Source organism: Astatotilapia calliptera, chromosome 13, assembly GCF_964374335.1.
Source record: "Astatotilapia calliptera chromosome 13, fAstCal68.1, whole genome shotgun sequence".
NCBI classification, from domain to species: domain Eukaryota; kingdom Metazoa; phylum Chordata; class Actinopteri; order Cichliformes; family Cichlidae; genus Astatotilapia; species Astatotilapia calliptera.
This window is the reverse complement of record NC_137434.1, coordinates 22,739,290-22,754,229: the sequence shown is the minus strand read 5'-3', so window position 1 is coordinate 22,754,229 and position 14,940 is coordinate 22,739,290. Positions and strand designations below refer to the sequence as shown.

General features: G+C 41.1%; 1 protein-coding gene across 1 annotated transcript in view; it reads right to left on the bottom strand.

Moving 5' to 3' along the window:
* Positions 1 to 718: 718 nt before the first annotated feature.
* arid5b (AT-rich interaction domain 5B) overlaps positions 719 to 14,940 on the bottom strand; it is a 72,707-nt gene continuing 58,485 nt past the window's right edge. The window contains exons 7-10 of the mRNA XM_026191077.2: positions 12,967 to 13,019; positions 11,823 to 11,920; positions 3,791 to 4,001; positions 719 to 3,601 (exon numbers count right to left, since the gene is read on the bottom strand). Of these exons, the coding sequence (XP_026046862.1) occupies positions 1,601 to 3,601; positions 3,791 to 4,001; positions 11,823 to 11,920; positions 12,967 to 13,019 (2,363 nt within the window). The 3' untranslated portion in view covers positions 719 to 1,600. The remainder of the gene's footprint in view (positions 3,602 to 3,790; positions 4,002 to 11,822; positions 11,921 to 12,966; positions 13,020 to 14,940) is intronic.

Below are 14,940 nucleotides of genomic sequence, written 5' to 3'. Positions count from 1 at the left end.
ACCATTGCTTAGAACTGCTAGAATTATAACAGCGACTTTGTCTAACAATATCACTGTTTATATAAGTAGGGGGACCATTTCAGAGGTTGGGAAGAGTATAGAAAAAAGGTTTTCATCAATAAAGTGTGTAAACTTACTCAAATAGGTCCCCAAATATGTTATGAACCTGTAAATGAGCACAATAGGGGCACTTTATAATTTAAGCACAGATACTAACCATTAGGTTTACAGCATAACTGTTTACATTTTAAAAACATCCCATTCTGTGCCTCACACATTAAGTCTGGTGTCTGATAGCCAAGTGTGCCATACTGTTTTTGCATGGGTGTCTGTGCGCTTCGTTTCAGACAAGAGTGACAGTAATATTGACATTCCTACCCTGCTACAGAAGATAAACCTTAACAACTGTAGTGCTAACTCTAATCCAACACTGCGAAAGGCACAGATATTTGCAAAGCAGTAATATCCTAAGTGACAACATTCCTATCAAATCATACAGGGAGTCTTTTCAGCGTACTGAAGAAAAGAATATGTTCACCAACAAAAAAGCTTTTCAAGTCAAGAACAAAAAGATGAAATGCTGATTTTTTTTTGTGGTGAGCATTCCACAGCAGACAGCTGCTTCATTATGCTGGTCCTGCAGACAAAAACAAGCCGCTACAGTCTACTCATCACAAAAGGTTTAGGGGGTCATATCACTTTTAGTTTAGAAAGTAAAAAAAATTTAATGACTTTTTAATCAATGCTTAACAAAAAAAAGTAATTTGTCAACAGACTGAACATGAAAACTGCTTATTTTGTATTTGAACTGAAATACATGATTATTAATAAAAGAAAAAACCTGAACTGAGGAACAAGTGAGTCTACAGTACATCTGTCATACACAGCACCTCTAAATGTTTTGTTATGATTAAACTATTCGTGTTATGCAGCACCACAGTGAGTGTTAATGTCTATTCTAAAGAGTCCATGTGGATTTACTGTGGCACAAACAGGCAACAGAGCTCAGCGTGGAGACATGTAAACAGATACAACACCACTGGCTGCCTAAAGAGTAATTATGCGCTAAACAGCTGCTGAACATGGTTTGCAATTGTGAACGCACCTCTAGTTATATAAAGAATTTGATTTACGTTGTCATGTTACTTGTAGTGTTCTTAAGCAACAAAGTTTAGCCCTCAGATGTAGTAAACAAATGGCTTTTCTCTGTTGCCCTCAACATTTCACACATCCAGAGCAACAACCTGACTCATGGTTACTGAGAGCGGCAAACTGATTTGTGAGCACATACACATGAGCATTGTGCAAATAAGAATACGACGACAACAACAAAAAAGATACAGTAAGTGGTGATACAAATAAAGAACAGTGCAAAGTATATAAACAAAGGCATAAACAATTTTAAAAAAAAATAAAGAAAATGGAATTTTCAGTCCACCTGACTGATGCATTTATCAGTCAGTTATCAGCCAAAGTTACATAATCAGTGTTTTGTTTTGACTGAGCCACAATCCCCGAGATAGAGAAACAAAGACAAAGAAAAGCTGAGACAGTTTCTGAGGATGAAGAAAGAGAGTGGGAAATAAATGTCTCCTCTTTCTCACAGTCTGGTGCTGGGGTGTACCGAGGACAGCTGAGGTGGTGGGAGGGTTGAGAGAGGGTATAGATGGTGCAACAGGTCCCCATACAGTGCTGCCCCACCAGGGTGCCTGTAGAAGTGGTGTGGGCTAGGACTAGAGGCCAGAAGCTGCCTGTGGAGCATCATGGAGTGGAATAAAGGGGGAACAAGAGGAGATACTGCTGACTGGCTTTTTAGGTACTGGAGACCCGGATGCTGTTGGAGCCCGTCCTGGGCCCCTGGTGAAACCAGGCTGCCAGGCGGGTATATGCCAGCATAGAGGGGTGCGGCATGAGGTGGGGGAAAAGTGGTTGTAGGGTGTCCCTCAGGAAGATGGTTGTTGAGGTGAACAGCATGGGCCGGCTCAGCTGGTTTCAGCTCTTCTGGATCGCTACGTCGGATTGTGCCAGCAGGGTGGATTGGTGTAACCACACGAACTTTCCTTTCAGGGACATCTTCGCTCTCGGGCTCTGCTAGACTTCTTTTACTGGGTCGATTGGGGCTGGTGAGGGAGGATTCACCTGAAGCTTTGGGGCTGGGAAATGACTGTGATGCCTCTGCTGGGTTCTGCTTGGGGGGGGAGATTGTCATAGGAGGAACTCTGCATGCTTTAGGGTGAGAATCCAAACCCTGGTGCATGATGGAATATGAGAGACTACAGAAGGGAGGCTTAGAGAAAGAGGAAACCCTCTGAGAGCGTTGTTTAGAAACTGTGAAGTCTCTTGGCTCATCTTCGGCCTCTCTGCTCTCGCCGTGTGTTTGAGTCCTGTCACTGAAGTGAGATCTGTAGGCCAAGCCCTCTTGCTCCAGGGTGCCACAAACAAAACCCTGGCTGCCTTCACGGTCCCTTGTGTAGTGCTCTCGCCGCTCTGCACTAACAAAGCCAGGAATCCTCTCTTGACTCAGACAGTTCTCAGTTTGCCTATACAGATTGTGGAGGTGAGGGGAAGAGTAGCAGTCACTTGCGTAATTCCGGGGCTGAGAAGCCGGGCCCTGGAGTAGCTTCTCCCCACAGTTTTCCAAGGCATCCTGAGCTCGGGGGAGATAGGGCTGCCATGGTGCGCTTACTTGAGGCTGGGGATGATGGCTTGTCCGGCAATTGTAACTCTCTGAAAGCTCCCCAGCAGTGCTCCTCTCTGATGGGCCACCTGTGGCTTGTTGGTGAGGCTTGCTGCTCTGGGCATGCTGGATGACTGATGGCCTGAATATAGGAGCTACCTCTGGGATACCGTGCCTTTGTCCTAGTCCCTCCTCTTCACTCTTTCTCTTCTCCTTTTCCCCTTCAGACACTGATATGACAGGAACTGAGGATGTAGCTGTGGGAGGTGGAGGCTGAAGAGAAAGAGGTGTAAAGGAGAAAGGGTTGGACTCACACACTTGAGAGAGGAGCTTCTTTTTGGCCAAAGGAGACATGACCCCCTGGCTTGCTTTGCAGTAGGCAGCCGTCTGTCCGGAGCCCTGGGTAGACTCCTTCTTAATAACCCCATAGTCTTCTTTCTCTGGGAAGGAATCTGTGCTTAAGTCTATACACTGTTTGTCTGCCTGTTTACACATCGGCAACACCTTCCCCACTCTCCCACCATGACCTTCAATGGGGTCTTTGACCCTGGAGAAGGGCTCAGGCAAGGCTACATGTCCAGCAGGTTTGTCTATATCCCATCGATGAGACAGGTAAGGGTTTTTAGGAATGAAATGACCTTCATTTTGCTGTTCACAGGTGAGTTTTGACTGCAGGGCCTCACTGATTTGCCTCCATTCGGGCTGGGAACCAGAACCAGTACAAAGGGGTAGACCAGCATGTGGGCCTCTGCAGTCTGGCTCTTTGGGGCAGAATGAAAATGGCTGCTCCACCGCCAGGGACTCCTCTTTCTTCAGGGTAAGGTGTAACTCTTCCTCCTCTATTACAATTGGTTCATCTTGCAGAGGTACCTCCTGTTTTATGGCTGAGGGAGGGTCATGATCCTCTTCTTTCACCGTATCATCCTGCAATTTGGAAAAATGATAGTTATTTCAGTTTTTCAAAGAAGAAAAGAAACTCATACTTTCTTATTTGGCAAATTCAACACAGGGGATGAGGGACTGATGAGAAAGCATAGCAACATAAAAATTAAATTGAATTGAGAGTGAGATGGAATCCTGATGAGCCAGCAGCTGGATAGGTTTGCTACTAACCTGTGACTGTTCTTGGCCTTTCAGTGTATCCCCTCTATCCTTTTTACTCCCCAGCTTGGGATTGCTCAGGCTTTTTAATTTCTTGGCCCCTAGTCCTTTGGCTTTGGCTCCTGACGCCTTCTCCTGGCTGGTCTCCTGCTTCCTGGGTTTGGCCAAGGGGAGGGGTTTGTCGGGCTCTCCTTTAATATGCCTCTCGTAAGAGAGGAGGAGCCTGAGGAAGAATGTGGGCAAAGCAGATATGATCAAGTTATGTCCTGTCAACTTTGCAAGGCTTGGTTACTGATATATTGTGGATCATTGCACATAAACAAAAAGCTTTTTTTCCTGCTAAACAGGAAAAAGGTGGAAGCTTTTTTTTTTCTTTTAAAAAGCAAAACACCTTGGTTGTTTAGCGTAAAATACAATACACCACATTGTTTGGCAACTGAGCTGCAGCTTCGCCCCTGGCATGCAGTGTATCAAATAGCTTGCTTTAAAACCTCCTTGTTTTAATACCTGGCAAGCATTAACGATCCTATTGTAATTAAACTAGGTTAGGGGAAATCCAGGCTCAAATGGGTGCCAGAACATGTGTGTGTGTGTGTGTGTGTGTGTGTGAGAGAGAGACAGAGAGAATTTGAATAACCAGTTATCTCCTGCTGAGACAGATCACATTTGGTATTACTTTAACCTTAACAGAAAATAATATATGTGTGTCTGTGTATGTGTGTGTGTGAGGGGATTCTAAAGTTAATGTAATTTGGAATGAAAAAAAAGGAAAATATCTTGGAGAAATGACATCAAATTCTTTAACTTCACCGCACATAATCTCTAATTTAATATACTAATGTTATTAATGATAGAAGCCCTTAAATTGGTTATAATAATGAAATATTTCAGCTGGTATAAGCATGCTTTAGCTGTTACATGTTATGAAATCCTGAATAGCTGCGTATGCTTCAACTTCATTAAGTCCATACTAAGTAACAAGGAAAAATCTGTAGAATAAACATTAGACTATTTTTGACTTCTGGTAATCCTCCTCTGAATACGCCGCAAGTCACTTTTCCATATCTGATGTCATAACTAATGGGAACATTAGGATCTGGATAACATAACAACACCCATGTGTAAAATAATAGCATGAAGAAACCAGTGAGGGAAACTTTTAGGCTTTTATTGCTAGGAAAAGAAAATGGAAATTGGCACTAGACCAGAAATAAGAAACGCTGTGGAACAGGAAACCAAGACAACTGAAAAACTACGACACTAAGAACTTCAATAAGTTCTTCTGAAAATCTTTCCAGCTCCTCTGTCAGTTTCTTTAAAACAATAAAAATCCATGAAAGCCAGACAGAAACATGACTTTCTAAGTCATGAGAAGAAAAAAAAAGGTCTTCTCGTGTAACGACAAGAGACGGTTGCACTATTCCTTTTAAGGGACATGGCGGTAAAACAAACAATGAATCAAGAGCTGTTTCGCCTCCTCTTCAAAAGGAAGAAAAAAAAGCCTCAGAGAGTTCAAGAGGCTCTGTGGGATTTTTTGTTATTTTTCCTCTGAACAAAAGTGCTGGAAGGGAAAGCGGTGAAACTACATTTCATACAGCTGGTCTGGCACCAGGCCCCAGGCCAAGAAAGGAAATGTACTATTAAATGTGACTTATTGGAGAGATGGAGAGCAAAGAGGTTGTGAAAGAGAAGAGAGGAGGGAAAGGGCCAAAAGGAAAAAGAAACAGAAGGATAGAAAGAGCGGCATAATGACATGTTAATGAACAGGAAAAATGATTTTGAATAAAGGAATGAAAAATCCTAGAAAACATAACTTTAAAGTAGAAGCTGTGGATTTTCCCCTGTTAAACAGGGAAGTGCTTCTCAGTCTTTCTATAATTAGGCCTTATTGCACAAAAAAGGAGGGTGAGGTAAATCTTCCACTGTTATAAACAAAAGGTCTTGAAAATTGTTATCGACATACCGACATGTAAAAATATCTAGAGGCTATTAGAGATCAAGGGCTAGAAAAGTGACATGTTTGCTGCATATACAAGGGTCTACTGTTGACTATCAGCAGGATCTGTGGGAAAGAGATGGCTGCCTGGGCCTGGGTCAACTTTATGGAATGTCAATAAGGGCTAGGGGGATGGTGGTGTTGCTGGTTAATGTAAGAGCTGAACCAGGGAAATTACTGGAGCTGAAAATAGTTACACATGGAAAGCTTAAGATGTTATGTTGGTCCGGGAAACCAAAAAAAAAAAAAAAAATCAGCCTCAGGAAGTTCTATTCATTGTTAGAAAGACTTGTTTTGTAACACTTAACTACTGACCAAAAATTTCAGTCTATCAAAATATGATTGTACATTTTATACACCCATTACAGTATCTTTGACTGCCAGGAAACAAGTATTAAAACTGCAGGAGTCCTGTAAAAAACAAACAAACAAACAAGGCAAAGCAAGTAAAAATTAAAAATAAAATCCTAATAGACCCCTGTGTGTGAAAGCAATTTCAAACACTGCACCTATAACTTAATCATGATTGTGTAGTATGATATAATAAGCACTTATAATACAATACTGCTATAAGTAGCAATTTCCTTCAAAGCAGGGGAGGGGCTAAGCTTGGCAGCCACTGAAATAGTTGAGAGAAAGCCAGATGTAGTTATTAATTTGAGCCACTTGGGGGCGTATTCTGCACTGGAAGACTCCAACAAGGAATTTCATCAAGGCAGGAGAGGCAACATTTTTATGAGTTCAATAAATACTTAACTTCCTCTCATGCCAATTTATCACCTGGCTTTTGTTTAAGCGGCCGTTTTCCATGTTCCTTAACAAGGAATCCAAATACGCAGTGAAGATGAAATATTTATATTAATAGACAGAAACTATCTCATGTAATTAATCAGAAAAAAATATTTCTTCATATATACGATGGATTATATGTGACTGATTTTGGAATCTGGGATCAACAACACTGTGATTCAACAGAACAAAACTGTCAACTAAGCAGGTCTGTGCCTTTGAAATAATGGCTTACACACAAAGCACTTCTACTGAAAACAACAAAAAAAAAAAGACAACTTGGCAAAAACAAGGTGACTTTACCAGCAATGTGCTGCTGTTGTCCGAGTCTTGTGTTACAGGAACAAGCACTGTGCTCAAATCCAAGAAATGCCTAAGTCACCAAATAAGTGGAAAAAGCCCACAGGCTGTTCCATTTCAACAATTTCCCTCTCATCCGTCTTGAAATTAATTTTTGCTGGTGTTGTGTTAAGATCACAAGAGCTGCTTCATGCGTTAAAAGAAGAAAAAAAAAGGCTGGTGGACAAGCCCCTGGGGCTGTAGAAAGATTTGGAGGAAAGAAAAATAACGTACTTTTACAAGGCTGTGAGGAAAAGAGAATAAAATAGAAAAGGATAAAATCAAATCTTTATCATATGTAAGTGGAATGATTAAGCACCATCACAGCGATGAGAAAACAATAACTGCTGTAGAGAAAGAGCCAAGATGCCGGCAGAGGGATAAACAGACATTGTAGCTGGTCCCTTTGCTTTGGATTTATGCCTCAAAGCCTCTCTTTTGTCTCGAAGCCAAACCACTTGAGGTGACCCTCATTCATGCAGTTAAAACAGGAGGGCAGCGCAGGAATGTATGAAAAACTTAAGTCCTTTGTCAAGTCTGAAAATACCAGATTTAAAATGACCTCTACTGTTCCCCCGGGGTTTGCTCTCATTAGCTGCTGCTGCTGCAGCTTGCAGTAAATGTTCACCATACAAGGTGTGAGCCAAGAGTGCTACATGTAAGTGTTTAAAATAAATGTGTACTATTCTGCATAAAGGACCACTCAAGTCTTTCAGTCACTAAAGTATTAATACGCCGTAATATCCACAATATGTTCCCTCTTGCTGCCCTGAAGTGGACTGAAATCTCAGCAAGAATATCATTAATTTAATTTGCAACACTGAAGCACTTATTAATTTCAGTAGACTTGAATAGATTCTCATACAGTCGATTGCCTGTCACACATCAGTGCCATAATTTGTGATTTCTCACTGCCACTGGGGGAAAAAACCCCTCAGACCTTTTGATTAAATTTGACACATAAAGAAATGATCCGATATTGTGATTTGTTAGATGGCTGCAAAAAAGAAAGAAGAAGAGATTTTTATCACTGAATGCTCAATAAAGCATTTGTCTTGGGGAAACCATCTCGCTCTCAGATGTTAAAATAGCTGCCTGCTATTTTAGTGTAAAGAACATGCAGCTCTTTGGCTGCCTTCCCACTCTAGCTCAAGTCCACATTCTGTGGAAGTGTTCATGGATATACAAAGACTTTGGCCATCCTTCTGATACAGACAACATGTTGAGACATTATTATAGTCTTAAGGAATGCTGAGAGTAAATACTATGTTATCATATTGCAACTGTCCTATCTCTCTCCTGTTTTTTTACTTTCTTTCTTTTTTTTAAAAACTAAAATAGTCAACCATTTTTACTTCTTTATTAAATTCTATCAACGTCTCATCCTGCTTCTTTCAGGTTTACAAGGTGATACTCTTTCCACACCACTTCTTACTGCAATCTAATGATACCCTCTGCTGCAGGACAACAGACCAACTTAAATCTGTGTTTCAGTGTAAAAATATAATGCGCTACATCTGATGTATTGCAACACAGCAAGGACAATGCGGAGCGAGACGCTGACGAGTTCAGAATAACATTTACAAAACAATCCGGTCTCTTTCTCTCTTGCCCAAATTTGAAACCCGTGGTATTATACGGTAATTCTCAGAGCAAGGACTGACTCAAGGTTTCCTAATAATGTATTTTTATATCTGGAAAGCAGCTTTAGTGAATGCAAAAGAACATCGATACCAGGAGGAATGAATAAAGGCTGAATCAATAAAACATCTAGTCGACTAAAATTGGAACAGTCGTGCATCTGTCTTAAAAGAAACACATATCTGCATGATCTGAGCCAGAGAATATTTCACAGGCTCCGCGTACAGTACATCTGGCAAACATCCATTACTTTATAGACAAAATGATTTAATCCAAAAACCCCTCATCTGCGTTTTCTGCTATTACCCAAAACCTCAGAGTTTTTAAATAGCAAATTATTCTAAATTGCTTCGCTGTTGCCATGGATACCCCCCACCTCCCCCTCCAACCCCCCCCCCCCCCCCCCCCCCCACACCAATACCAACCCCGTGGTGCAATTACATTAGAGTGCCAAGGCATGGTGAGGTATTAAAAATCCGTAACAGGCAGAAATGAACAGAGATGGTGGAATGTGATGTTTCTGTTACAAGAGATCACGTAGGAAACCTGGAAGATTAAATATGTAGGAGCTGTTAAAAGGCGCTGACCTGTATAATGAAAGAAACAGCATGAAGTGCAAGGCAGGGAGTGGAAGAGAGAGAGACGGGGAGAGGGAGAGTGAAAGAGAGAGAGAGGAGGGAGAAAATGGCACAGCACAGAAGCAAAAGGCAGTCTATTTCAAGGTTATTGATGCCATCTTTTTCATGACCTCATTTTTAATTCAGAGCGCTGGGCCCTGACAGCTAATCTCGGGAAACGGTTTAAATAAATATCATTAAAGCTTCCCCGTAGCTGCAGCGGCAGACCTTGGCTTGGACATTTCTACATTGATTTTTCCCTGCGCACTAATGAAGGGCGCTCTGTGCCTAAACAACAGTAACTTTGAAAATGACAATTAGCTGAGGTTATCTCCTGTTCAATTCCAGCTATGTAACTCTATTTCTACCAGTGATTACCGCCCGCTCCTGGACAGCATAAATATAGTGATTATGCCCCTGGCTCCATCTTTCACAATAACATCTCCTAGGAAACCATTTCATATGATTTTACCATTAGGGCTGTAAAGGGATAATGTGTATAATTTAAAACGAGCACTGAATGCTTGTGGATATTCACAGTCTTTAACCCAAATAACACCAAGACAGCCAAGAATATCCACTTAATTGAAAGCAATTATGTCCTGAAATATTGTTTCCTTTTTTCCTACTAGCTGGAGACTTATTTCCTGCTCTACTCTACTTTGGCCCACTGAGACAAATCAAAGTGATCCTTCTGCGAGATGAGGAAAACATAGGTGTTGTTCCAGTTTGTTCACTGTACATTCTTCCCTGTGAAATATATTTCTGTAGCACGTTGACTAATGATTAAAGGTGGAAACAAAGACGCCTCTGGGGAACAAACACATACTTCAGCGAGCCCACAAACAGCCTCATTCATCATGCAGAGAGAATGGCCGTGTTTGCTGAGTTAATACAATGAAGCTAATTGCCCTCCAAGCAGTCCAAACACCAAGGCTCAGCTAAAATTATTCCCCTGAATGGAAACTTGCTCAGCTTCAGCTGATATCTCTCTCTCTCTCTCTCTCTCTCTCTCTCTCTCACACACACACACACACACACACACACACACACACACACACACACACACACACACACACACACAGTCACCCCCATCCCCTCCTTCTTACACCTTCTCTCTGTCAGACTGATATTCACTGCAGTGTGTGGATATTATTGCTTTGTATTGATTCAGCATTATTTTCTCTCAGCTGCTTCTCGGTGGCTGGAGAGGGAAAGGCCAGCGCAGCAGCAGTCACACCTCAGCGCTTCCCACAAATTCGTCCTACACCCCTATTTTATGCCTTACAGACAAATGAACAATATAGCGTTTTACTTCAAAGTAATTGCTGCACTCCACAAAATAAGGATGAAACACGTCTTGGATTCTGAGTTTTGCAACAACAACAAAAAAAAGCAAAGACTTCTTTTTTCCCCAGTATCATATTTGAAGCCATGAATTGATAGTCACGTCTATTATTAGTAGAAATAAGAGCATCCAGTTTGCAGCAGGTTCTTATTTGAAGTTCGGAGAAACAACTGGGAATGCAGCATAAACACTGGAGGCACTTGCAGCTGAACATTTAGAGGCGCATTGTCAGCTTGTCAACAAATTCAACACCTAAAATAATATACTCTCACAAATATGGTGTTGCAAATTTCCTGGAAAAACTGCCCTGGCCGCCAATGCTTGTGCTCGTGAATTCGCTTACAGCATGCAATCTTGACACAATATGAAGGTGCCTGGCTCCCTCATATGGCACTGCTGGCATATTGCTGTATTACGGATAGGTGTGTGTGTGTGTGCCTGAACTGTGCTGATGCATAAACCTGCAGCAGCCAGAGGGATGTGGAGAGGGTCACAGGCCCGGAGGAATGACCTGCTTCATGAGCGACTGGTTATCTCTTGCTGGGAAGATCGTATTTGGCATTTGTTTAACCTTGGGAAAGTGGCTGTGTGTGTATGTTTGCATGTGTGTGTGTGTTTGTGTGTGTTTGTGAGTGTGTGCTAGCAGCCCTGCATTAATAACCACACAGCTCCCTTAGGATCATATCCATATGCTTGCTTAGGTTTTGTAATACCATCTGAGTGATTATAATGTGGAGGTTGAAAATGCTGCAGTATCAGGCTGAACGATTAAATGAATATATTAAACTGGTGTTTTCATTTTATCCCGCAGCTTTCTGTGCTTGTAATGCATATATAGTGGAAAATGGAGAGACTGCATGCGTATTCATATAGGTCAGCTAATAATTAAAAACTTTGCTGTTATTTTGAACTCCTTAATCCTCTTTGGTTTGTTTGTAGAGCGGAATTGGAACAGATTACAGCACAATTGGTTTCACTGTGCCACACAACTGATCAATTGAGGCAAGGAAAATAACCAAATCTCATGTCATTATGAATTGATTTAGGTCCATAGGATAAGGAAGACATTTCTAAATACAATTACAGCTACATGCTAAAACAGTCGGCATCCCACTGTTGCTCTTCATGTGTACATTGACTTTCCGTAAATAAGATCAATATGTGTCCTGCTGTGTCCTGATGTTACAAATAAAGCATTGTGAAAGTACATTTGATGTAGCTGTGAAGGAGTTTACCCACTTCAGGCGATGCAGACTGTTCACATGTGCATGCATAACAATGTGTCATATATAACTACCCGACATAATAACTCACCTCTCGTAGTGTCTCCGTGTACATGTGGCGGCACTTGTGCTGCTGGGGTTGCCGCCCAATTCATCATATACATGTTTCCACTGTCTGCGGACTGTGATCTGGAGCGATGGGTGAGAATACAGAGTGATCAGACAAAAAGACAAAAGAAATAGAGACAAAAAAAGAGATAAAAATAAGACCAAGAGAAAGAAAAACACCAAAAAATAATAAAAGACATAAGTAGTTGACATCATTTCAAGGTCTTGGGGAGCTGATGAGTCATCATGTTCCAGTTATTGAATCCTCAACACTCAATTCTCTAACATAATAAGCTCTGTTAACATCATGCAGTCAGTTGTTCCTGCTACGACTCCTTATTCCACAACAGATGGGAATAAAGGACGAGCTACAACACAAAACACAAAAGAATGACGGCTGCCACAGAGCCAACAAAGCCACAACATGAAACGTGAGATAATCAGCTGCAGATATGAGCGTTTTAAAAGGATATGAGCCCCAATTATATGAGCTGTATCCTGTTTACGGCCTAGTTTAGTTGTCTGTTTGGACGACACAGCTAGCATATTTAGAAACAGGCATAAGCAATCGACTTGAAGACTTAATATCAAACATTGACTTCACTTTGAAAATACGTCGCACATGAATAGTGAGTGAATAAAAGGCAGGTAAGGCTGCCAAGTTAAATGCCTCATACACCCTCATTTCTGACTCACTCTGGCTGTGTGTGAACTCGCATATAGTACTTGCTCACACGTGGGTATGTATGTGCATTTCACTTCATCTCCAAATGGGAAAAAATGAGTGATTTAACCAATTTCCTTTTGACCAGTTTAGAACAGAGGAACATGTGTTTTCCACTCCAAGGGGGTTTTGAAACAACAGCATCATTTCTGCTAAAAGTGGCTCTGAGCGAAACTTTCTTCTTGGGAAAACAGTGACTGAGCTCAAGGGGTAAAAGGAGGGCAGAGAAATAAAAGGCAGGGAGGAAAGAAGGAAGACAGGTTGGAGGACAGCATTAGTGGAAGAGACAATTTAGAAGAAAAAAAAAGAGCAAGTGTGGATTTTTGGAGGAGAAACAGAAAGAGGGTGGGGAGGGAACTTCATGGAAAAGCAGGACTATATTGCCACATGTGTGAATACTTACCAACTCATATCCTCCGAGTTTCTGAGCAGCTTGAAACATAGTCCAAAGGTTGACTGTGGGAGAGACAGAAGACAAACAAGGGAGTTAGGAACTCTGGGAAAGGACCTGAGCTGAAACACATAACGTCATGTGCAGTCATTACACAAGAGAGAAGGCGATGAATATCAAACTTTTATTTAAAAGCTGCCATAACAAAACAAGTGTTATGACTAAAAGGTATGTTTACACGCTGAAGTCATTTGTTTAGATTAAAAGTAGTTCTGGGCGCTATAATTGTATTTATTACATAAATGGATTGTTAGCACTGACAAATCAACATGTTTAAAAGCTGATGACATTTTATTTTAGGTAAAGTCTAAAAGCCTACAGAAAGCATCAGTACGGGCAAATACATGTTTAGCTTTAAACCATATAATGCACATATAAATGAGCGAATGCACGGATTAAACTATAAACTAATGAGACACACTGAAGAGAGTAGTAATTACATATTCTTTGCCTGGAAAAGTGAAAACAGCTTTTCATCATAATTTCACACAAAACAATTCTGCACTTCAGCTAAAAGGATGCAAATGAATACTGAGCACTTATACAATCATGACTATGTGATAGAATACAGCATATGCTTTATCCTGACAAAGAGATGTGTTAACCCTCAGCTGCCGCCTGCAGGTATGAATGAAACACCATTAAAAGCATCAAACACTTGGCAATATGCTCAAACTTCTGTTTGAACTAATGCAAATTCCTTTGCATTGATTTTCCCATGCAAATACCCCATGACAGCCCATATCAAAATAAAAGTCTTGTGTAACATTTTCCTAAAAATAGCCGTGTAAGCTTTCAGAAAGGCTTCAAATGGCTGTCTGTCTTTGAAAGAAAATATTTCCCACAAACAAAGAACCACGAGTTCATTGGGAGACTTTTGTGCCAATGACATTTGTATTTGCTTTCTGTAACATCATTGTTTAACATTTTTATATGAAGGCCTATAAATAAGAAAAGGAGGCCTCGCCTGGGGAGAAATCCATCAAAATTCAATCTGTGCGTACACAAAGCCTTGCATTTGTCAAAATGACATTTTCCTATCTCCGCATTTGACAGCATTGATTTTTTCCTTCCCTCCTCTCTGTGACCGTTGTCAATGCACGGGTGGAATAACAAAGGGAGCTGGGTAGGTTTTTCTGTTTGAACTGAGCACGCTGGCGTATTGTGCTTTCTGACTGTAGAAACAGAAAGACGGTCTATTTAACTAGCTTGTTATGCATCGACTGTAATTATTACAATAGCGCACGGGACTGGGAGGGAACAGGACACATAAAGGAAATGAGAGAACATGCCTTTTCTTAGATGTCTTGTCATTAGCAATTTCTTTTCTTAATTCCCCTCTATTTGGCAGGGGCAATTATCACTGAGATAAGGATGACAAAACAGGAACACAATGCAGCCTCAATGACACACCGATGGCATGGCAATTAGACAACAAGGCTGGAAGAAGGAGACAAATTGGAACTGATGTTCACAATCACATGCTGATGCCCGAGCACTGAAGCACACACAAAAAAATTTCACACAGAGGCACACACTCACACTTAACAGTTAATCTTGGAGATCAAGGGCATTCACAACATACAGTGTAACTACTTCTACTCTTGTTTTATTCCTCCTACATCCACTATCACAATCTCAAAATTATCTTTCTACAATCTCTACTGCAGCCATGCAACTTAAATGGCAGCAACTGTACAGCAAAGTCAACAAAAAAAAAAACCCAAAACAAAAATAGAAGGACGACAACTCACTGGAATAAACTGCAGCCACACTTGGTAGCTGTTTTCTGCAATTCAAATGCTAGTGCTCTCGTAGCTTTTAAAATGACTGAGCAATGCAAATTAGGAATAAAAAGAGTGCATACTACAGCTGGAACATTAAGTTTAGGGACAGCAATAATCAGTGGGTAGTTTCACAAACAAT